The sequence below is a fragment of the Bombina bombina genome, chromosome 10 (genome assembly GCF_027579735.1).
Source record: "Bombina bombina isolate aBomBom1 chromosome 10, aBomBom1.pri, whole genome shotgun sequence".
NCBI lineage: Eukaryota > Metazoa > Chordata > Amphibia > Anura > Bombinatoridae > Bombina > Bombina bombina.
Genome location: NC_069508.1, coordinates 163,967,775 through 163,993,930, shown reverse-complemented (window position 1 = coordinate 163,993,930; position 26,156 = coordinate 163,967,775). Strand labels below are relative to the sequence as shown.

The 26,156-nt window shown below is 40.6% G+C and overlaps 1 protein-coding gene across 1 annotated transcript in view; it reads right to left on the bottom strand.

Moving 5' to 3' along the window:
* RAB3B (RAB3B, member RAS oncogene family) overlaps positions 1–25,593 on the bottom strand; it is a 103,105-nt gene extending 77,512 nt beyond the window's left edge. The window contains exons 1-2 of the mRNA XM_053693482.1: positions 24,853–25,593; positions 7,646–7,873 (exon numbers count right to left, since the gene is read on the bottom strand). Of these exons, the coding sequence (XP_053549457.1) occupies positions 7,646–7,873 (228 nt within the window). The 5' untranslated portion in view covers positions 24,853–25,593. The remainder of the gene's footprint in view (positions 1–7,645; positions 7,874–24,852) is intronic.
* Between the last annotated feature and the right edge of the window lie 563 nt (positions 25,594–26,156).

Here is a 26,156-nt window from a genome sequence, read left to right as displayed (position 1 = left end):
GAATAGCGGTGAGCTCCAGTCGGCAGATTAGGGGTTAATGTTTGAAGTTAGGGGAGGGCAGATTAGGGGTTAATACTATTTATTATAGGGTTAGTGAGGCGGATTAGGGGTTAATAACTTTATTACAATAGCGGTGCGGTCCACTCGGCAGATTAGGGGTTTATAAGTGTAGGCAGGTGGAGGCGACGTTGTGGGGGGCAGATTAGGGGTTAATAAATATAATATAGGGGTCGGCGGTGTTAGGGACAGCAGATTAGGGGTACATAGGGATAATGTAAGTAGTGGCGGTTTACGGAGCGGCAGATTAGGGGTTAATAATAATATGCAGGGGTCAGCGATAGCGGGGGTGGCAGAATAGGGGTTAATAAGTGTAGGGTTAGGGGTCTTTAGACTCGGGGTACATGTTAGAGTGTTAGGTGCAGACGTAGGAAGTGTTTCCCCATAGCAAACAATGGGGCTGCGTTAGGAGCTGAACGCGGCTTTTTTGCAGGTGTTAGGTTTTTTTTTCAGCTTAAACAGCCCCATTGTTTCCTATGGGGGAATCGCACGAGCACGTTTTGAGGCTGGCCGCGTCCGTAAGCAACTCTGGTATCGAGAGTTGAAGTTGCGTTAAATATGCTCTACGCTCCTTTTTTGGAGCCTAACGCAGCCATTCTGTGGACTCTCAATACCAGAGTTATTTAAAAGGTGCGGCCAGAAAAAAGCCAGCGTTAGCTACGCGGGTCGTTACCGACAAAACTCTAAATCTAGCCGATAATATTTATTATCATTTATTGTTTTTTTCTCAAGCGGAACCTTTGCACTTTTCCATTGCTACTTTTCAGGTTTAGAATTGCATTTGTTACAAGTTGTACCCTGAGATTTTTTAATTTAGCTGCTTGTGATTAGAAAAAACATTGTTCTATTATCAACAGTTTCTTCCTTTGCTATGCAGAACAATACAATATTAATAAAACATATTTAAACCAGTAAAAACACAGCAAGTATCCAGCGTATTTGATTTCCTTATTGTAATTTGAGTAAAATGAGCTTGAAACAAAGACGTTTGCAAAAACGAAATAGCTTAAAGAAATAAACAATAAATGATAATAAATATTATGTGTGCTCAGCGGTTTCAAAGCTGAATATTGTGACAAGCGAAAACTTATCTTGGCCTGAGGGTAAAGCTATTAAGCAACAGACGGGCCCAGTGTTTACACGTAATGCGCGCATGCGCAACAGCAGTTCTTGTAGCAATCGATAAGTTCTTCTCAAGGGTCTGGTTTTTTAGCGTCATAAAAAAATATGCATGCGCAATGGCTTTTATTAGAGAATTCGATGAGTTCTCCCCAAGGGTACGCCTCTTTTCAGATGAATAATCTTGGGTGCGTGCTCGCATGCGCAATGGAGGCAATTAGTGTAATCTGCAGCCGGAAGTGACGTCATATTGGAGTTCTCGATGAATTGGAGTTATCGACAGAACACCGGTCCATTTATAGGTACAGCACCCTGGATAGTGCTTGCTTATTGGTGGCTACATTTAGCCACCAATAAGTAGGTGTAACCCAGGATCTCAACCAAAAATGGGCCGGCTCTTAAGCTTTACATTCCTGCTTTTTAAATAAAGATAGCAAGAGAACGAAGAAAAATTGATAATATGAGTAAATTAGAAAGTTGCTTAAAATTGTATGCTCTATCTGAATCATGAAAGAAAAAAATTGGGTTTAGTGTCCCTTTAATAGCACTCAAACAAGGTACAGAAGGCAGAAAGTCTGAGGAATCAGCACCATGTACAATATCCAAAATAAAGGCTAAATTGCTTAGCACCATTTGCAATATGCAGAAAAGCACAGAGGCCAAAGGGCTAGATTACGAATGCCACACTATAGTTTGTGAGCGAGTGATATCAGGTTTTCGCAGTCGTTTGCGTGCAAGTTAAATTCCACTTGTATTACAAGTTGAAAGTTAATTTGAACACGTGATTTGCAATTTGTAATTTATTTTAGAATGATTACCGCAACCTCCGAGCTCCGGTTAATTATTTCGCTCGAATAAAAAGTCACAAAAACATCAAAAATACATTTAAAAGTACAAGAGCACATACTTTTTACTTTCAGCTTGTAACATGAGTGCAAATCTCAGAGCTTCAATTGGTTCCAACGCTTGAACGTGAGCGCAAACTATGGGGCTATCTATGAAGCTCCGTACGGAGCTTGAGGGCCCGTGTTTCTGGCGAGCCTCCAGGCTCGCCAGAAACACCAGTTATGAAGCAGCGGTCTAAAGACCGCTGCTCCATAACCCTTTCCGCTTGCTCTGATGAGGCGGACAGGAATTGCCGCAATTCAACCGGATCGAGTACGATCTGGTTGATTGACACCCCCTGCTGGCAGCCAATTGGCCGCGAGTCTGCAGGGTGCGGCGTTGCACCAGCAGCTCTTGTGAGCTGCTGAATACGGAGAGCGTAGTGCTCTCTGCATTCAGCGAGGTCTGTCGGACCTGATCCGCACTGTTGGATCAGGTCCAACAGACATTTGTTAAATAGGCCTCTTTGGCTCCACTTGTAATCTGGCCCAGAATGTTTATCACCATGCACCGTACTCAATACATAATACTAAATTTTATACTAAACTGTCTTTGGTTCGTAGCTATTTGTGGATGGCATAGAGCACTCCCCACAAGTATGTACTTGTGTTAATAAGGTAATTATTCTATTTATGATTATACCTGTGTCATTGTGTTTGAATTGCTAAAACTCTGACCTCCAATCACTGTTTTTGTGAAAATGCTGAAATGTATTAGTACCATATGCAGTACCCAGAAACACAACAGAATCTTCCTAAAATCAGTACCATAGACAGTATTCATGCAGGGTGCAGATTGCATAAGACTCAGGGAATAATACAATGGACCCAGTACCTCAGCAGGTATTAAAAAGATAGGCAATGCCATTACTACCCATTCCCCAGCTTTGCACAAACAATATTGTTATATTAATATACTTTATAACATTTAAACCTCTAAATGTCTGCCTGTTTGTAAGCCACTACAGACAGCCTCTTATCACATGCTTTTTTATTTTATTTTCACAACAGGAGACTGCTAGTTCATGTGGGCTATATAGATAACATTGTGCTAATTTGCTAAAATGCAAGACAATAGATAATAAATAAATAGCCAGGTCATCAGGGGGCAGTCTGCAGAGGCTTAGATACAAGGTAATCACAGAGGTAAAAAGTATATTTCTATAACAGTGTTGGTTGTGCAAAACTGGGGAATGGGTAATAAAGGGATTCTCTATCTTTTTTAAACAATAACAATTTTGGAGTTCACTGTCTCTTTAAGCTTTTGTGATTCAGACAGAGCATGTCAGTTTTATACAGTTTTCTAATTTACTTCTGTTGTCTAAATTGCATTGTTCTCTTTGAATCCTTGAAATACTTTGGTGGGCTCAGGAACAGCAGTGCACTACTGGGAAGCAGCTGGTGATTGGTAGCTGTACATATATGCCTCTTGTAATTGGATCACCTTATGTCCTCAGCTAGTTCCCAGTAGTGCATTGCTGCTCTTTTTAACAAAAGGATACTAAGAGAATGAAGCAAATTTTAGAATAGAAGTAAATTGTAAAATATATCTGAATCATGGTGGTGGTGAGGGTGGGGTGGGGTGGATTTTATGTCCATTTAACTAGAACCATGTCCATACTTGTTGCAAGGGGCAGAATTCTGATTTATGCAGCACCATGGACAGTTCTTTGGATGATACTGTGGAAAATATTCAACTCTTTCTTATCTTTTATTTGTAAAGTGGTGCTGTATCCAGCAGGAGAGTACAATCAAATATAAACAATTATTATATTCAGTCCATCCTAAATGCCTCTGCCAGGCTGATCCACCTTTCCCGTCACTCTGTATCTGCTGCACCTCTCTGCGAGTCCCTTCATTAGCTCCCCATACACAGCAGAATAAAATTCAAAATTCTCACCCTTACATACAAAGCGCTCACCAACACCGCTCCCCTCTACCTATCCTCTCTAATCAACAAGTATACTCCAGCACGCCCACTAAGATCCAACAATGACCTGCTCCTTGCATCTGCGACTATCACCTCCTCTCATGCTAGACTGCAGGACTTCTGTCGTGCAGCACCTACCCTCTGGTACACTCTCCCTCGTGCTGTCAGGCTTTGCCCTAATCTGTCTTCCTTTAAATGTTCCCTGAAGACTTTTCTGTACAGAGAAGCCTACCACCCAACTCAATAATATTGCTCTTACCTAACAACATTTCCCTTATCTAACTCTGCATTAAAGGACCAGTCAACAAATTAGATTTGCATAATCAACAAATGCAAGATAACAAGACAATGCAATAGCACATAGTCTGAACTTCAAATGAGTAGTAGATTTTTTTTATAACACATTTTAAAGTTATGTATATTTCCACTCCCCTTGTACCATGTGATAGCAATCAGCCAATCACAAATGCATATACGTATAGTCTGTGAATTCTTGCACATGCTTAGTAGGATCTGGTGACTCAAAAATTGTAAATATAAAAGACTGTGCACATTTTTTTTAATGTAAGTAAATTGGAAAGTTGTTTAAAATGACATGCTGTATCTGAATCATGAAAATTTAATTTAACCTGAGTGTCCCTTTAACATCTTTCTCAATCTTGCAGTCTTCACCTCCTGTTTCTCAACCTCCTACCCTTCTAGATTGTAAGTTCCCACGGGAATAGGGCCCTCAATCCCTCCTGTATGTGTTTGTAAATTTTGTCCTGTCTCTTACAAGTTTTATATTATTGTTTTATTTAAATTAACTGTATCCATGGACAGCGCTGCAGAATATGATGGCGCTTCATAAATAAAGTATAATAATAATAATAAAAATGTATTCTGAACAAAGCAAGTAAATCCAAGTAGACAGACCTGTATAAATAAGAGTGTGATAAATAAAATAAAAGCCGCAGAAATGTTAAACATTTTTCATTAAAAAACAGTTTGCAAACATGAGGTAATGATTATCTAAGTTCATAGAATATAGCATGGAAGAAATACTACTATCAATGTATAAACTACCAAGGGATTAATGAGGCTTTGCCACTTGTGTCAATGTTTTAACGTTAATCTTTTATTTACAGAAGATTTGCACATGGCCAGATTTTCTGTTGCTTTGTTCTTCTTTTGTATGTTTTAGTTTTCGCTTTAGGATTGTGCTGGCTAGAAGTTTATCTTAAAGACTTGCTGAATCTAACAAGTGAGGTGTGACCAATACAAACTAGCAAATAAGCTATAGACGATGTAGATGTTATTTAATTTCTTAAAGGTATACTAAACACCTTATAATTACAGATTACTTCTGTTGTCTTTCTATAGAATAACAGTCAAATCTAAACATTTGTAAAAAAAAAAAAAAATGTATTTGATAAAATTGTCATTTTATTTGGAGAAGCCAATCTATGTTTTAGTTTGAAGACAACACGGCTAATATTGTTAATATAAAATGCATTATTTTGCAGTTATTATTTGATAAATACAATTAGTGAGTAAGTTACGTTTATGTAGCAATGTTAGCCTTGAGAAGTCAGCAGGTATATATATGTTCTACCAGGGGTCAAGAGACTGCAGGTCTGTATCCCACACAACAGGACAATGTCATAAAGCAACAAAGAAGATAACTTAAGTGTGTTTCATTACATGGCATTTATAAATACTTAAAGGGACAAAGAGATGACATCATTACGCAATATAAAAGAGGCCTTGCAGAGGATAAAAAGTTAAAAAGGTCCTATAATTGTAATACATTATAGCTCAACTCCTTCCTATGCCTCTGCCCCCCAGTTATTGCCATTAATGACAAATACTCAGATCATGTAATTTGGTTATTTGCATTACACTTTAAGGCTAATAATTGTTATGATATTAATGAGCTTCAGGATATTGTGTAGTATTTGAAGTAACATGGCAGATGTGGGTTTTATCAGTTCTAAGGATCACTGGATTAAAACTGTGTAACATATGGCCTCATTCATGCATCCGGATCTATGGATATGATGGCACTTTACAAATAAGTAATAATAATCCCAGTTAGCACAATTACTTTCCTTTATATGATTAAATATCTCCTTAAGAATAGTGCCCCAGTTATGGTCATAATGTAACAAATACCCAGGCACGCGCGCATATCCATGGAACACCTTATAGAACCCTATAACAGCAACAAGTATCTCTCCACAAGCTCTTTCAATATTATCTATGTAAAAGTATTTGAACATTAATAGGCCATCAATATGTTTTTTTTTTATAGATATAAAAGAAATACATTACAAAATAAATAGTAAACTTGTTTTTACAAAGATAAATAAATAGACAGGAGAGTGATTATCACATTTTGGTAAAGACATAGATTACACGTGGAGCGCTAGAAGTAAACTTTTTGTGCTCATTGGGATGCGCTCGTATTATGAGTTGAAAGTAAACATTTTCCGTTCGAGTGCTAACATGACAAGCGCAAAAAGCTGAAGTTAGAATATCGTGTGTGCGTTCATGTAGTCACCCATAGAAGACAATGGAGAGAAAAAAACACCTAACACCCTACTCTCACCTAAACCCAATCGTATATTCTTATGTGTGCTAACCCGTCATGAAAATATGAATATTTCCCATTCCAATGTTCTTCACATAACAGAATATGTTCTATTTTTTCATAAATACATATATCTGATGGTATTTTTGTGCAATGTATATTGTACACACACACACACACACACGATTATATATAGGTATAGATATTTACAGATATCTATTTAGAACATAATCTGCTATGTACAGGATATTGGAATGTGACATATTTACAGTAAATACATAGTTAAAAGTTTTATTAAAAAGTAATATTGCATAAATGCCCTCTCTCTCTCTCTCTCTCTCTCTCATTTTGGGTACTAGATACCTTTAATGCACAGTTTTATCCTTCTTCAAGAAAGGAAATAGGAAAACTTGTGTTTGAGATTGTGTCTGTATTCTCTGTTTATTAAGCTTTCAATACACATATCCTATTTAAGTAAGCACAGGGAACTATATGGCAGCAGTGCTTGCTACAATGCAAGCTCCTAAACCTACCTCAATATTTCTCTGAAGATTAGATAAGTTTTAACAAATGAAGTCAGGGGGACTATCCATCAAGCTCCGAAAGGAGCTTGACGGCCCGTGTTTCTGGCAAGTCTCCTCTTGTGAGCTGCTGGTGCAATGCTGAATACGGAGAGCGTATTGCTCTCCGCATTCAGCGAGGTCTGGCGGACCTGATCCGCACTGTCGGATCAGGTCCGCCAGACCTTGATAAATAGAGGCCAATGAGTAGGAGGTACATTTGAAAATTAAATTGAAATGTTTTTATAGATTTATTTTTGATTGCACGCTCTACCTAAATCATGTAAGTTCAATTCTGACTGACTCTTTATGAACGGGTAAAACTATAGCCCAATTACACATGCTTTTAATATATTTTATATTGAATTAACTATTCTACTAAAATTGCTAAAGATCCTGAAAACTACATTAGAAAATTGATGTTACTTTAAAACAAACCCAATGTGTGAACCTAGGACAAGGTATGGGTATTATATAAGGTAATTTTTCTGAGGCAGTGGTTATAGAACCAACCAGAACTCACCCAGATCTGCAGTTTCACCCGCTTCTCATTACGATAAACCGTCTTGACTTTGAAGTCTATTCCTACAGTGCTGACAAAGGCTGACGTGAAAGTGTCATCGGCGTATCGGAAGAGGAACGAGGTCTTGCCCACACTGCTGTTCCCAATGATCAGAAGTTTAAACATATAGTCAAAGTTCTGGTCAGAAACATCTCTGTGTCCATATCTGGAATCTGTGGCTGACGCCATCTGAAACAAACCAAATACGCTGTGAATATCGTGTACCAGTTATACCCATAAATATATCTGCAGTACAGAAACACTATCACTTAGTTTCTATAATAAACTGGTGGTAATGTAAAACATCTTCATAGACTTTATTAGACACTTGTCACTAACAGTTTACACAGCTTACAACAGCAATGGAAATGAAATCTTAGCATATACTTTCATTTCTTACTTAAAATATCTGATGGTATAGAAAAGGTAAATAATTTGAAGCAACCAATGGGATCTGAGCTTGCTGTGGACTCACTAGCCGGTAACAGAATACACCATGTAAGACAGATTTTATTACTGACATTTATTTACTGATACATTAAATAAAGTAGAATTATTAACAGATACATAATAAAAAGGCAACACTATTACTCTTACTCTGAATTTCTAATGAGCTGACAAATTTCAAAGTCTCCTTCAATTCCCCTATATCATGGGACAACCATCTGCCAATCACAGGCTCATATGTCTATATACTGTGAAGTCTTTACATGCTTAGCAAGAGCTGGTGTCTCAGAGAGTGTGTATATAAAAAATGATAATGGAGGAAATAGGAATGTTTTTCATATTAATTGCACACTCTTTCTACCTCATGAAAGTTTAATTTTGTCATTAGAGTTCCCTTAAAGGGATACTAAAACCAATTTTTTCTTTCATGATTCAGATAGAGCATGCAATTTTAAGCAACTTTCTAGTTTACTCCTATTATATTTTTTTTATTCATTCTCTTGGTATCTTTGTTTGAAAAAGCAGGAATAAAAGCTTTGGAGCCAGCGCATTTTAGGTTCAGCACCTGGATTGCGCTTGCTGATTGGATGGCTTAATGTAGCCACCAATCGGCAAGCGCTATCCAGGGTACTGAACCAAAAAATAGGCCGGCTCCAAAGCGTTCATTCCTGCGTTTTCAAATAAAGGCCTAGATTTGGAGTTCGGCGGTAGCCGTCAAAACCAGCATTAGAGGCTCCTAACGCTGGTTTTGGCCGCCCGCTGGTATTTGGAGTCAGTGATTAAAGGGTCTAACGCTCACTTTTCAGCCGCGACTTTTCCATACCGCAGATCCCCCTACGCCATTTGCGTAGCCTATATTTTCAATGGGATCTTTCTAACGCTGGTATTTAGAGTCGTTTCTGAAGTGAGCGTTAGAGCTCTAACGACAAGATTCCAGCCGCCTGAAAATAGCAGGAGTTAAGAGCTTTCTGGCTAACGCCGGTTTATAAAGCTCTTAACTACTGTACCCTAAAGTACACTAACACCCATAAACTACCTATGTACCCCTAAACCGAGGTCCCCCCACACCGCCGCCACTCGATTAAAATTTTTAACCCCTAATCTGCCGACCGCCACCTACGTTATACTTATGTACCCCTAATCTGCTGCCCCTAACCCCGCCGACCCCTGTATTACATTTATTAACCCCTAACTTGCCCCCCACAACGTCGCCGCCAGCTACTTAAAATAATTAACCCCTAATCTTCCGACCGCAAATCGCCGCCACCTACGTTATCCCTATGTACCCCTAATCTGCTGCCCTAACATCGCCGACCCCTATATTATATTTATTAACCCCTAATATGCCCCCCTCAACGTCGCCGACACCTGCCTACACTTATTAACCCCTAATCTGCCGAGCGGACCTGAGCGCTACTATAATAAATGTATTAACCCCTAATCCGCCTCACTAACCCTATCATAAATAGTATTAACCCCTAATCTGCCCTCCCTAACATCGCCGACACCTAACTTCAATTATTAACCCCTAATCTGCCGACCGGAGCTCACCGCTATTCTAATAAATGTATTAACCCCTAAAGCTAAGTCTAACCCTAACACTAACACCCCCCTAAGTTAAATATAATTTTTATCTAACGAAATAAATTAACTCTTATTAAATAAATTATTCCTATTTAAAGCTAAATACTTACCTGTAAAATAAATCCTAATATAGCTACAATATAAATTATAATTATATTATAGCTATTTTAGGATTAATATTTATTTTACAGGTAAATTTGTTATTATTTTAACTAGGTAACTATTAAATAGTTCTTAACTATTTAATAGTTACCTAGTTAAAATAATAACAAATTTACCTGTAAAATAAATCCTAACCTAAGTTATAATTAAACCTAACACTACCCTATCAATAAAATAATTAAATAAACTACCTACAATTACCTACAATTAACCTAACACTACACTATCAATAAATTAATTAAACACAATTCCTACAAATAAATACAATTAAATAAACTAGCTAAAGTACAAAAAATAAAAAAGAACTAAGTTACAGAAAATAAAAAAATATTTACAAACATAAGAAAAATATTACAACAATTTTAAACTAATTACACCTACTCTAAGCCCCCTAATAAAATAACAAAGCCCCCCAAAATAAAAAATTCCCTACCCTATTCTAAATTAAAAAAGTTACAAGCTCTTTTACCTTACCAGCCCTGAACAGGGCCCTTTGCGGGGCATGCCCCAAGAATTTCAGCTCTTTTGCCTGTAAAAAAAAACATACAATACCCCCCCCCAACATTACAACCCACCACCCACATACCCCTAATCTAACCCAAACCCCCCTTAAATAAACCTAACACTAAGCCCCTGAAGATCTTCCTACCTTGTCTTCACCATCCAGGTATCACCGATCCGTCCTGGCTCCAAGATCTTCATCCAACCCAAGCGGGGGTTGGCGATCCATAATCCGGTCCAGAAGAGGCTCCAAAGTCTTCCTCCTATCCGGCAAGAAGAGGACATCCGGACCGGCAAACATCTTCTCCAAGCGGCATCTTCGATCTTCTTCCATCCGGAGCGAAGCGGCAGGATCCTGAAGACCTCCAGCGCGGAACATCCATCCGGACTGACGACTGAACGACGAATGACTGTTCCTTTAAGGGACGTCATCCAAGATGGCGTCCCTCGAATTCCGATTGGCTGATAGGATTCTATCAGCCAATCGGAATTAAGGTAGGAATTTTCTGATTGGCTGATGGAATCAGCCAATCAGAATCTAGTTCAATCCGATTGGCCGATCCAATCAGCCAATCAGATTGAGCTCGCATTCTATTAGCTGATAGGAACAGCCAATAGAATGCGAGCTCAATCTGATTGGCTGATTGGATCAGCCAATCGGATTGAACTTGATTCTGATTGGCTGATTCCATCAAGAAGAGGACATCCGGACCGGCAAACATCTTCTCCAAGCGGCATCTTCGATCTTCTTCCATCCGGAGCGAAGCGGCAGGATCCTGAAGACCTCCAGCGCGGAACATCCATCCGGACCGACGACTGAACGACGAATGACTGTTCCTTTAAGGGACGTCATCCAAGATGGAGTCCCTCGAATTCCGATTGGCTGATAGGATTCTATCAGCCAATCGGAATTAAGGTAGGAATTTTCTGATTGGCTGATGGAATCAGCCAATCAGAATCTAGTTCAATCCGATTGGCCGATCCAATCAGCCAATCAGATTGAGCTCGCATTCTATTGGCTGAGTTGGATGAAGATCTTGGAGCCAGGACGGATCGGTGATACCTGGATGGTGAAGACAAGGTAGGAAGATCTTCAGGGGCTTAGTGTTAGGTTTATTTAAGGGGGGTTTGGGTTAGATTAGGGGTATGTGGGTGGTGGGTTGTAATGTTGGGGGGGGGGTATTGTATGTTTTTTTTTACAGGCAAAAGAGCTGAAATTCTTGGGGCATGCACCGCAAAGGGCCCTGTTCAGGGCTGGTAAGGTAAAAGAGCTTGTAACTTTTTTAATTTAGAATAGGGTAGGGAATTTTTTATTTTGGGGGGCTTTGTTATTTTATTAGGGGGCTTAGAGTAGGTGTAATTAGTTTAAAATTGTTGTAATATTTTTCTTATGTTTGTAAATATTTTTTTATTTTCTGTAACTTAGTTCTTTTTTATTTTTTGTACTTTAGCTAGTTTATTTAATTGTATTTATTTGTAGGAATTGTGTTTAATTAATTTATTGATAGTGTAGTGTTAGGTTAATTGTAGGTAATTGTAGGTAGTTTATTTAATTATTTTATTGATAGGGTAGTGTTAGGTTTAATTATAACTTAGGTTAGGATTTATTTTACAGGTAAATTTGTTATTATTTTAACTAGGTAACTATTAAATAGTTCTTAACTATTTAATAGCTATTGTACCTGGTTAAAATAATTACAAAGTTGCCTGTAAAATAAATATTAATCCTAAAATAGCTATAATATAATTATAATTTATATTGTAGCTATATTAGGATTTATTTTACAGGTAAGTATTTAGCTTTAAATAGGAATAAGTTATTTAATAAGAGTTAATTTATTTCATTAGATAAATATTATATTTAACTTAGGGGGGTGTTAGTGTTAGGGTTAGACTTAGCTTTAGGGGTTAATCCATTTATTAGAATAGCGGTGAGCTCCGATCGGAAGATTAGGGGTTAATAATTGAAGTTAGGTGTCGGCGATGTTAGGGAGGGCAGATTAGGGGTTAATACTATTTATGATAGGGTTAGTGAGGCGGATTAGGGGTTAATAACTTTATTATAGTAGCGCTCAGGTCCGCTCGGCAGATTAGGGGTTAATAAGTGTAGGCAGGTGTCGGCGACGTTGTGGGGGGCAGGTTAGGGGTTAATAAATATAATATAGGGGTCGGCGGTGTTAGGGGTAGCAGATTAGGGGTACATAGGGATAACGTAGGTGGCGGCGGTTTACGGAGCGGCAGATTAGGGGTTTAAAAAAATATGCAGGGGTCAGCGATAGCGGGGGCGGCAGATTAGGGGTTAATAAGTGTAAGGCTAGGGGTGTTTAGACTCGGGGTACATGTTAGAGTGTTAGGTGCAGACGTAGGAAGTGTTTCCCCATAGCAAACAATGGGGCTGCGTTAGGAGCTGAACGCTGCTTTTTTGCAGGTGTTAGGTTTTTTTTCAGCTCAAACAGCCCCATTGTTTCCTATGGGGGAATCGTGCACGAGCACGTTTTTGAGGCCGGCCGCGTCCGTAAGCAACTCTGGTATCGAGAGTTGCTTTTGCGGTAAAAATGCTCTACGCTCCTTTTTTGGAGCCTAACGCAGCATTTGTTTGAACTCTCGATACCAGAGTTAATTTTATGGTGCGGCCAGAAAAAAGCCCGCGGAGCGTTAACAGCCCTTTTACCGCCGAACTCCAAATCTAGGCCAAAGATACTAAGAGAACGAAGAAAAAGTAATAATAGGAGTAAATTAGAAAGTTGCTTAAAATTGCATGCTCTATCTGAATCATGAAAGAAAAAAATTTGGGTTTACTATCTCTTTAAATTAGTTTGTTTCCCTTATTTTGGTGCAGGGCTCATTTTAACATGGCACAAAAGTACGGACGTGATGCCATTTCAGTCTCATATTCTAAGTATTTTCCCCACAAATACTTAGAAAAAAATTAAACAAAATATACCATGTGATCTAAATGGATTTACAAAGATACAAAGCTACAATGAGAAAATTCTTTATTGTGTTAGAATATTTTCTTATTCATTATTGCTTGTCTATAATCCCAGCAAACACATAACATTGCACTTCATTTACTGAAATAGGTCACAATGACTTACTAACTATTACATTTCCTATAAAAAAAAATTGTCCTTATTCATTTTCCCCTCAGGTATTGCTATCACATATATGGCACTGCATATAAATGCGGCGCGTATATTTTACCTGTCACCTGCTATTTTTACTCCCATAAACTAACATAGAACCGCGTCGCAAATCGGTATCACATATTCAGCGCAAGGGAAACGAGAAATCTTACTCCATTTTGACCTAGCCACACATAAGCAGGAGCAGCAAGCCTTGCGCTGAGTATGTGAGCACCGTAACACCTAATGCATGCGCAATATCTATCTACCTGTCAACCGCCATCCCCCACCGCAATAACTAATAAAACTATTAACCTCTAATCTGCCAACCCCCACATGGCAATCTAGCTATTAAAACTATTAACCCCTAATCCGCCACCCCCCACATCACTAACTACCTAATACATTTATTAACCCCTAAACCCCCATCCCCACCAATGCAAAAATACATAATTAACATATTAATCCCTAAACTGCCAACCCCCCACATCACACTAAACCAAATTAATCTATTAACACCTAAACCGCCAACCCCCCACAAGGCAATATACCTAATAAAACTATTAACCCCTAATCTGCCAACCCCCCACATCGCAATAAACCAAATTAATCTATTAACTCCTAAACCGCCAAACCCCCACAACGCAAATAACTAATTTAATTACTAAGCCCCTTAACCTAACATCCCCTAAATTAACTCCAATTACATCAAATAAAAAAATACTAATTTACAATTAAAATAAAGAAACTAACAGGCGATTTCTAAACTGCCGTAAGTCACTGGCGACTCCAGAAATGTGTATTTTCGCAAATTTCTGGACATCGCTAGTTTATCCGACTTATGGCCGGGTTTATGTTGTTATTCCCCGATGTGCAGGGTGAAATTACGGGCGACGCGGGTTTCAGCAGTTATGCTGAAGCCTGCGCTGTATATGTAATCTCGCCCTTAATATGCAAATTCTGATGCCTGGTCATGTAGGCTTCCTACGCCATTTAGCGCTACGCAGCTTTGAGACTACCTGTAGCAGCTTCTTCTGGTCAAATAGTCTTAGGGGCGGTTCCACAAAAAGTTATTTTTATGTTTATTACAACTTCAGAGCTCTGGTTAACAGTTACGTTCAACAAAAAAAGCTGCACAAAACACATCAAAAGTACATTACAAAGTATAGTTACACTCATAATAACACCATCTAATAAAAATAATAATAATATTGCAGACAAAAGTTAAAGGTTCAAAGATATGAGGTATCAGGTGTTAGAAAAAAAAGGCTGCAAAGGGCTTAACACAGAGATACATACATATATATGACTCAAATTCAGAGGAGAATTTCCTGGTATTTCAGTGCTGGATTAACCTTACTAGGTGGGATCAGACTGAGGAAAGTTCTCTTCTGTGAAAAGCACAATTGGGCACAAAGACGAAGCTACTCCCAGGTGGTAACCGGGCCAAAGAACAAGCTACTGAGCTGTTATTCATTCCTGGCAAACGGCTTCTTTCTGTTTGTATTATGACCCTGGGGAAAGTGGTCTCCCTAAGGGTGATGGGGAAAACAGATGTGGGCTCCTTCTTGCCCAATGTGCCTAGAGGAATATGGCTGAAACTCACTGGTAAAGCCCAAAGGAGGCTGAAACAATTGTCTGGTGTTGCGTTTCCCTTGTTCAGAGAGGGGATTGCCTGGTATTTCTGGGCTGGACTGACCTTGTTAGACAGAATCAGACTGATATACTTCAGGAAAGTTTTCCTCTGTGAAACGTACAATTGGGCTAAAATAAGCTGCTCCTAGGTGGTGATGGGGGAAACCCAATGTGCCTAGAGGGATATGGCTGAACCTCACAGACAAGGCCCAAAGGAGGATATGATAGGATATGTGAAATATTCATATTGGTTGGCGCACTTGATAAAATGTGATCAGGTTTGTGTGACTTGTTGTGTGTTAGTTTTTTCCCACTTTTCGCGTTTCATTGAAGTCTATAAAAGATCACGTTAATGAGGTTGTGATATTGTAAACGTTTTTTCCCACTTTTCGCTTTTAATTGAAGTCTATGGGGTCAATTTACTAAGTGTCGAGCGGATATGCTTGTGCAATGCCGCCCCCTGCACATTTGCGGCTGCTAGCAGGGGGTGTCAATCATCCCAATCGTATCTGATCTTATGACCGCTGCTTCTTAACTCTGTTTCAGGCGAGCTGGAAACTACGGACGGACATAGCAGCATCCACTGCTTATTGAATCTCCCCCCTATGAGAGAATACGTTAACATGGCCGTGATATTGTAAATTAGAACACAGTTAGCATGTGAGCGGGAGCAATAAATAATAGTAATCTAGCCCTTAATTTGTTTTTCATTTCAAAAATTTTCCACTTCTTTAACTTGTAAAGAGCAGATGGCAGATGCTCTAATAATATTGTTTAAACAATCTCATTATGTAAGTCAGAATGGCATTAATCAAAATGTTGATAGTAAAATATTAAACAGAATTCATTATTAGTAGAAAAAAGAGCTACTTTTTCGAATAATGTACAGCAAATATCTGGCTGCTTTGGCGGTAAAAGGTTAAACACTTGGGGCCATATTACAAGTGACACGCTAATGTTTTTACTTTGAGCGCAGTTAGCAGATTTTTTTTTTATTGTGGCTGCAAAAGCACACGTATTGAAATTAACTTCAGTACTTCTGATATCGCAACTGCGCTAACTCCTCTCCATAGACTTCTATGGGGCATGCTACAAATTATTAGTTATTAATCGTGTGATAACCCAACATTGTGCTTGATCAACTGCACTAAAGCCGAAGGTTCGTTAGGAATTTCTATGTTCTTCACTAGAAGAAAGTGTTTTTTTATTTTAAAACACACACAAATACAGGGAGTGCAGAATTATTAGGCAAGTTGTATTTTTTAGGATTAATTTTATTATTGAACAACAACCATGTTCTCAATGAACCCAAAAAACTCATTAATATCAAAGCTGAATAGTTTTGGAAGTAGTTTTTAGTTTGTTTTTAGTTATAGCTATTTTAGGGGGATATCTGTGTGTGCAGGTGACTATTACTGTGCATAATTATTAGGCAACTTAACAAAAAACAAATATATACCCATTTCAATTATTTATTTTTACCAGTGAAACCAATATAACATCTCAACATTCACAAATATACATTTCTGACATTCAAAAACAAAACAAAAACAAATCAGTGACCAATATAGCCACCTTTCTTTGCAAGGACACTCAAAAGCCTGCCATCCATGGATTCTGTCAGTGTTTTGATCTGTTCACCATCAACATTGCGTGCAGCAGCAACCACAGCCTCCCAGACACTGTTCAGAGAGGTGTACTGTTTTCCCTCCTTGTAAATCTCACATTTGATGATGGACCACAGGTTCTCAATGGGGTTCAGATCAGGTGAACAAGGAGGCCATGTCATTAGATTTTCTTCTTTTATACCCTTTCTTGCCAGCCACGCTGTGGAGTACTTGGACGCGTGTGATGGAGCATTGTCCTGCATGAAAATCATGTTTTTCTTGAAGGATGCAGACTTCTTCCTGTACCACTGCTTGAAGAAGGTGTCTTCCAGAAACTGGCAGTAGGACTGGGAGTTGAGCTTGACTCCATCCTCAACCCGAAAAGGCCCCACAAGCTCATCTTTGATGATACCAGCCCAAACCAGTACTCCACCTCCACCTTTCTGGCGTCTGAGTCGGACTGGAGCTCTCTGCCCTTTACCAATCCAGCCACGGGCCCATCCATCTGGCCCATCAAGACTCACTCTCATTTCATCAGTCCATAAAACCTTAGAAAAATCAGTCTTGAGATATTTCTTGGCCCAGTCTTGACGTTTCAGCTTGTGTGTCTTGTTCAGTGGTGGTCGTCTTTCAGCCTTTCTTACCTTGGCCATGTCTCTGAGTATTGCACACCTTGTGCTTTTGGGCACTCCAGTGATGTTGCAGATCTGAAATATGGCCAAACTGGTGGCAAGTGGCATCCTGGCAGCTGCACGCTTGACTTTTCTCAGTTCATGGGCAGTTATTTTGCGCCTTGGTTTTTCCACATGCTTCTTGCGACCCTGTTGACTATTTTGAATGAAACGCTTGATTGTTCGATGATCACGCTTCAGAAGCTTTGAAATTTTAAGAGTGCTGCATCCCTCTGCAAGATATCTCACTATTTTTGACTTTTCTGAGCCTGTCAAGTCCTTCTTTTGACCCATTTTGCCAAAGGAAAGGAAGTTGCCTAATAATTATGCACACCTGATATAGGGTGTTGATGTCATTAGACCACACCCCTTCTCATTACAGAGATGCACATCACCTAATATGCTTAATTGGTAGTAGGCTTTCGAGCCTATACAGCTTGGAGTAAGACAACATGCATAAAGAGGATGATGTGGTCAAAATACTGCCTAATAATTCTGCACTCCCTGTACATATATATTGTAAAATATATATCTATACCTATATATTTATTAAAATACTTTTTATTACAAAGTGTATATATAAGTGTAATATTTTATTTTAATATGTTTTTGATGCGTTTTGAGAAATTATTTTATTTAACCTTTACATTTTATTTCAGGTCTCAAGTCACGCCAAATATTCAAGCGCAGTTTTGGCTTTCGTTCAAGCGCAACCTATAACTTTCAACTTGTTATACCAGTGCTATTTAGCACAGTTGCAATCTCTATTGAAAGTATAGGTTGTGCTAGAGCGATGTTGGCCGCACTAACCCTTCTCTGTTAAATGGGATTTACCATGGACTTGTAATATCAAGTTGCGCGCTAATGTTAGCGAGGGTCATGATAAGCAGTATCGCTGGACCGAGCTATCGGTAGTGGGCCACTTGTGAATCTGGCTCTTGGTAACCAGAAGAATCGTGTGATCGTGTGATGATGTTGCCATTTAATAAAACCAGCAACTGTATCACTAAACTCATTAAATGAATGACTTACAGTCACTCACCTATGTATATTCATGAGCTAGATGCAGCATTCTGCCCTCATCAATATGGAATTTTATCTTTTAAATATTTTTCCTTTTTCCTTAAACACAATTGGGCTTTCAGAGCATGTGTATAAAACTGCAGGGGTGTTGTACACCAACATGCTGATTCCTTCTGTACTACTTCATACTTTTATTTCGCTTATGAACCCATCATAGTCTGTATGGATCTCAATTGTGGATGTAAAAATGTTCTTCAGACAGATCATAACATTTTATAAAAAAGTTTCTAATTTACTTCTATTATCAAATTTACTTATTTCCCATGATCTTTTGTGTTGGAGAGATACCTAGGTAGGCATCGAGAGCACTAGATGGCATGATACAGTGCTCTTGCAAATACATAACATTCTTACAAAACTGCTGCTATATAGTGCTCCAGAAATGGACCGACTCCTAAGCTTATGTCTCTGTTTTTTTTTTTTTTTTAAAAGATACCAAGAGAACGAAAAAAAAATTGATAAGGTGTTAGGATAGGGGTATTGGGGGCTAGCTGTTAGGTAGTTAAGTAGTGTAGGGCTAGTTTACATGCAGGGATTGAGGCAGTTTAGGGGTTAATAGGTTAAGGCATTTCTTGCAGTGGGGGGTTGTGTCAGTTTAGGGGTTAATAACTTAGGGGTTATTAGGTTATGGCAGAATAGGGGGTAATAGAGTAGCGGAGTTAGGATGCACTGGGGGTAAGGGGTTAATAGTTTAGAGGAGCAGTATATGTATATACAGTGTTTAAATTATATGCATTTTCCTGTATAATGCACACTAATTTACATGTTTTATTGCAGGGTTAAAAAAAACCCATTTAAAATGTATACAATACTTAAAGGAAGAAGCAGCAATGCACTACTGAAAACTAACATGAGGCATATATGTGCAGCCACCATTCAGCAGCTCACAAGTCTACCTAGGTATCCTTTTTAACAAAGGATATCAAGAGAACAAAACAAATTAGATAATAGAATTGGAAAGTTGTTTAAAATGACCTGCTCTATCTGAATCATGAAAGAAAACATTTGAGCTTTATGTCCATTTACATTTTATTTGAATTATACAGGAAAATGCACATAATTTAAACATTGTATATAAATGTATGGACATGGCTCCTATAATAGGAAGGTTTTTTGGGATAAATCGCCAGTAGTGTGATATGTTCACATATGGCGAGACTTTCCAGTGTGAGGCAGGTAGAGTAGGTGTAATTATAGTTAAATTACACAGGAAATATTTGAAGAGTTCCTACACAGAACCCGTGTTTGCTTTCAGTGAGCGTAATGTCTGCGCTGTGTAGGAACACTTCATATATGCCCCGCCTGCTGAAAGTGCCGACAAGGGGTGATGTAGGCGGAGTTTTGCAGAAGCCGCGATCCCTATTCCCTATGGGAGACACATCGCCACTCTCTGGCATTTTGCAGGTCCGCCCCCTTTTTTAGAATATATTTACAGACGGACTGTGAGGCAGACAGTTTCCCGCCGGTCTGTCGATGCTTTGATTATCGGGGCCTGAGTGAAATGGGACAGAGGTGTGAATCTGAGATGACCTGCGTGCTGCTGCTGCACAGCTTGGGTAACGTGAAGTCCCAGTGACACTAAAAACCTTTTTTGGTTCGATCTGGCCATGTAACACTGACCGTTTTAGGAAATATATTATTATTTGTGTCATAGCCATAATCGTGTATGTGGGCCTTAAAGGGACAGTAAAGTCATAATTAGACATTCGTGATTTAGACAGAGCATACAATTTTAAACAACTTTCCAATTTGCTTCTATTATTTAATTTGCTTCCTTCTCTTGTTATTCTTTGCTGAAAAGGTTTATATCTAGGTAAGCTCAGGAGCAGCAAAGAACCTAGGTTGGTTCTAGCTTATGATTGATGGCTGCATATATATATATATATATATATATATATATATATATATATATACCCCAACAATTGCCATTAGCTCACCAATGTGTTCAGTTAGAAACCAGTAGTGCATTGCTGCTCCTTCAACAAATGATACCAAGAGAATGAAGCAAATTTGATAATAGAAGTAAATTGGAAAGTTGGTTAAACCTAAATCAGGAAAGAAAATGTTTGAGTTTAATGTCTCTTTAAGGCTTCTAGCGTATTGATCTGTTGCAAATATGTGCTAAGATAGGGAGGACCAACCTCCTACAACATGGGAGCCACAGTTCAATAATTTAGAAATCTTAAAGTGACATGATTCAGACAGAACGTGCAGTTTTAAACAACTTTCCAATTTACTATTTTCTAATTTGCTTCTTTCTCTTGGTATCCTTTATTAAAAAGCATGCCCAGGTAGGCTCATGAGCATCAATGCACTACTGGGAGCAAGCTGCTGAGTGGTGGCTGAAAATATATGCCTTTTTTTCATTGGCTCACCCAATGTGTTCAGCTAGCTCACAGTAGTGCATTTCTGCTCATTCTTCCACAAAGAATACCAAGAGAATGAAGCAAAATGTTACAGTTGTTTCAAATTATATTATCTGAATCATGAAAGAAACATTCTGTGTTTCCAGTCCCTTGAAAGTTCTTCCCTCCAGATGATTTTTTTCAGTTGTCACCTGCTTTACCATCCGCCAGAAATCACCAAAACACGCATTTCCGCTGTGCGACAAAAACTTATGACACATTCTAAGTACTTCTATTTCCCAGGAACCACAAAAGCTAGTGCAGAGGGCAGTATTTATTACTGGGACACCCCTGACCTAAACATTCCTGCACAAAGATGTTCATTTGACCTATGACCCTTCCTAAAGACTGCCCAGCAGACTCTTGCTTTGCCTGGACATCACATACACAGACACGAGCCTTGTTGCAGTTTATATGTATCCTTGTGCACATCTACAAACACATTATACTGTGCATTATAGTTCAGGGTAACAGTTCCCCTCATTTGTGCACAGCTGCTGTTCCCCATGACTCCTGTGCTGTATGAGACAAGTATGACAGCTGCTAAACAACTTGTGTTTTGTCATATTGTGTTTTCACAACATCCTCTGATTTCTGCCACAGATGTAAACTCAGTCCTGTCCCCAAATAGATACACAACAAACTATAGACACAGCTCTGGTGTTGCACAATGAGACGAGGGAAAGCCTTTATCTCTAGATTCTGTATCAGCCCTTTACTACTGTTTTGCTTTATATGGTTCAGCGACAATTCATAAAACCTGCACATTATTTGTATTGTGTTTATGTAACTTACCTAAAAGTGACATTACTTTGTAGGATTCTCAGTGTATGAGCTAACCAAGAACTGGATTTACATTTGCAGTGACCATAGGCAGAGGATACTTAGGGCTTAATTTATCAAACCCTTCTCCTCCCTGTGTCTGCAGCTTCTCACAAAAAACCTGCAGTGACAATGTATCAAGCAGTGGTCATTAGATTGCTGCTTCCCTGCCCTCTTCTCCACCACAAGGTGTCACCTCATCACCTCCTTTGTCACATATGCAGCCTGTAACAGCTCAGTGCCTGTCACCTTATCACCTCCTGTGTCACACATGCAGTCTGTAACAGCTCAGTGCCTGTCACCTCATCACCTTCTGTATCACACATGCAGCCTGTAACAGCTCAGTGCCTGTCACCTCATCACCTCCTGTGTCACACATGCAGCCTGTAACAGCTCAGTGCCTGTCACCTCATCACCTCCTGTGTCACACATGCAGCCTGTAACAGCTCAGTGCCTGTCACCTCATCACCTCCTGTGTCACACATGCAGCCTGTAACAGCTCAGTGCCTGTCACCTCATCACCTCCTGTGTCACACATGCAGCCTGTAACAGCTCAGTGCCTGTCACCTCATCACCTCCTGTTTCACACATGCAGCCTGTAACAGCTCAGTGCCTGTCACCTCATCACCTCCTGTGTCACACATGCAGTCTGTAACAGCTCAGTGCTTGTCACCTCATCACCTGTGTCACACATGCAGCCTGTAACAGCTCAGTGTCTGTCACCTCATCACCTACTGTGTCACACATGCAGTCTGTAACAGGTAAGTGTCTGTCATCTCATCACCTCCTGTTTCACACATGCAGTCTGTAACAGGCCAGTGTCTGTCACCTCATCACCTCCTGTGTCACACATGCAGCCTGTAACAGCTCAGTGCCTGTCACCTCGTCACCTCCTGTGTCACACATGCAGTCTGTAACAGCTTAGTGCCTGTCACCTCATCACCTCCTGTGTCATGCATGCAGTCTGTAACAGCTCAGTCCCTGTCACCTCATCACCTCCTGTGTCACACATGCAGCCTGTAACAGCTCAGTGATTGTCACCTCATCAGCTCCTGTGTCACACATGCAGTCTGTAACAGCTCAGTGTCTGTCACCTCATCACCTCCTGTGTCACACATGCAGTCTGTAACAGCTCAGTGCCTGTCACCTCATTACCTCCTGTGTCACACATGCAGTCTGTAACAGGTCAGTGTCTGTCAACTCATCATCTCCTGTGTCACACATGCAGCCTGTAACAGCTCAGTGCCTGTCACCTCATCACCTCCTGTGTCACACATGCAGCCTGTAACAGCTCAGTGCCTGTCACCTCATCACCTCCTGTGTCATACATGCAGTCTGTAACAGCTCAGTCCCTGTCACCTCATCACCTCCTGTGTCACACATGCAGCCTGTAACAGCTCAGTGCTTGTCACCTCATCAGCTCCTGTGTCACACATGCAGTCTGTAACAGCTCAGTCCCTGTCACCTCATCACCTCCTGTGTCACACATGCAGCCTGTAACAGCTCAGTGCTTGTCACCTCATCACCTCCTGTGTCACACATGCAGTCTGTAACAGGTCAGTGTCTGTCACCTCATCACCTCCTGTGTCACACATGCAGCCTGTAACAGCTCAGTGCCTGTCACCTCATCACCTCCTGTGTCACACATGCAGCCTGTAACAGCTCAGTGCCTGTCACCTCATCACCTCCTGTGTCACACATGCAGCCTGTAACAGCTTAGTGCCTGTCACCTCATCACCTCCTGTGTCACACATGCAGCCTGTAACAGCTCAGTGCCTGTCACCTTATCACCTCCTGTGTCACACATGCAGCCTGTAACAGCTTAGTGCCTGTCTCCTCATCACCTCCTGTGTCACACATGCAGTCTGTAACAGCTCAGTGCCTGTCACCTCATTACCTCCTGTGTCACACATGCAGCCTGTAACAGCTCAGTGCCTGTCACCTCATCAGCTCCTGTGTCACACATGCAGTCTGTAACAGCTCAGTGCCTGTCACCTCATCACCTCCTGTGTCACACATGCAGCCTGTAACAGCTTAGTGCCTGTCACCTCATCACCTCCTGTGTCACACATGCAGCCTGTAACAGCTCAGTGCCTGTCACCTCATCACCTCCTGTGTCACACATGCAGCCTGTAACAGCTTAGTGCCTGTCACCTCATCACCTCCTGTGTCACACATGCAGCCTGTAACAGCTCAGTGTCTGTCACCTCATCACCTTCTGTATCACACATGCAGCCTGTAACAGCTCAGTGCCTGTCACCTCATTACCTCCTGTGTCACACATGCAGCCTGTAACAGCTCAGTGCCTGTCACCTCATCAGCTCCTGTGTCACACATGCAGTCTGTAACAGCTCAGTGCCTGTCACCTCATCAGCTCCTGTGTCACACATGCAGTCTGTAACAGCTCAGTGCCTGTCACCTCATTACCTCCTGTGTCACACATGCAGCCTGTAACAGCTCAGTGCCTGTCACCTCATCAGCTCCTGTGTCACACATGCAGTCTGTAACAGCTCAGTGCCTGTCACCTCATTACCTCCTGTGTCACACATGCAGCCTGTAACAGCTTAGTGCCTGTCACCTCATCACCTCCTGTGTCACACATGCAGCCTGTAACAGCTCAGTGCCTGTCACCTCATCACCTCCTGTGTCACACATGCAGCCTGTAACAGCTTAGTGCCTGTCACCTCATCACCTCCTGTGTCACACATGCAGCCTGTGCTCAGTGTCTGTCACCTCATCACCTCCTGTGTCACACATGCAGCCTGCTCAGCTCAGTGCCTGGCCTGCACATCCCAGGGAGAACAGAGAGCACAGACTCAGTCCCGAGAGGTGAGAGACAGAGAGAGGAGGCTGAAGGAGGATAGGACAGAGGCAGAATGAGACAAGGAGAGATACCAATGAAAGAAGAAGCAGAGAGCTGCAGGGGGAGACAGGGAGCAAGCTATAGAGGTGGGACAATAATGTGGAGCAGATAAGTACTGTGAAATCTGCATCACTTTGTCACATGAGCCCTTAATGGACCCTGGAGAGAGGAGCTGAAATAACCAGGAATGCTGACAACAGTGCGACCAGACTTCCCCTGTCATCAGGTCAGTGCCCCTGCAGTCCCCTCCCTTGCAATCTCACCTGGGCTCCTGGGGTAACCGGGCTGATTCCTTTATCCGGCAGAGCTTGTAGATCTGTGTCTTGCTTTGTCACTCAGAAGTCCCTGGTGATGCCAGCTCTCTCACCTGGCACCGGTCTCTGTATCCTCCCGGGTCCCCACTAACTCTTTTTTGTCACTTTCCTTATTCTGTCTCAGCTTCCCCTGTCCCTTTCTATGCTGCAGCCCTCTCAGTATCTTCTGCCGATCCTCTCAGGTCTCTCTATATTAGAACCTGTTGCAGCTGCCTCTCCTCACTCAGGTCTCTCAGGTTCTCCCTCACAGACTGATGTTTTGCTTCTTCTCTCCAACAAGTGTCTGTTTCCTCTGAGCCTCCCTCTCCCCAGATCTCACTCTGAGCCTCCAGGGTCCTTATTCCCAATAGCTGTATACTAGGTATATAATATAATATACCTGATCTCTATAGTGTCTTCATGTATTCCCTCTAATAAATCTTAGTACTTCCCCTTCCACTATTCTCACAGTTTCCTAAACTCTTCTTCCTTTCTGGATCCTTCCTCTTTCTCTTATACTTACTCCTCTTTTGCCTTTCTTTATTTTTCTCCCTCTTCAATTTCTTCTTCACAAATTCTGTCTCTTCCCACAGCACTTACCTGTCCCCAGTTTCTCTCCCCCTCACCTAGCTGAGCCCCCCAGCTATCACTACTCTCAACTGACAAATTCCCATTCTATCTACTAAATCCCTACTGATAATCAGCTCAGGTTTTAAGACTAACTGTCCCTGTGGGGGCGTGGTCTGATGTATGACGTCAGATAGGTGTGCCAGTAAACTCCAGCTCACAGATTAACACCTTGGCTGCCAGGGAGCTTTAGAATCCATTCATGTACAAATCATTGTAGCCTTCTCTGGCACCTCTTAGCTAGGGCACTACTATGATGGAGCCAGTCTGATAGAGTAGTGGTACTGTGCACTATAAAAGGTGGGTTTTAAAGAAGTACATATTCCTGCTGTGCTTGTTTTGGTCTCCTCTATATGGTGGCATTTCCTATAAGTGACCCAGACATCTTAGAAGGAACCTGATGCTTTTCCATTTCTGTAATATGCTTCCTGACCCTGGTACTAGCAACTCTACCTCCTCTATATCCCTAAACTGTACCTAAGTACCAGAATCCCCCATTGTAACCTAAATAGTCAGACTATAGCTGTGTAAGTTGCACAAAATGGCACAACACTACTTTTGCTAAACTACAAGGCTCCTTTTAAAATGACTTCAAATTAAAAATGTGAAAGGCAACAATCCAGTTTTGGATAGAATCAGTTTTGAAC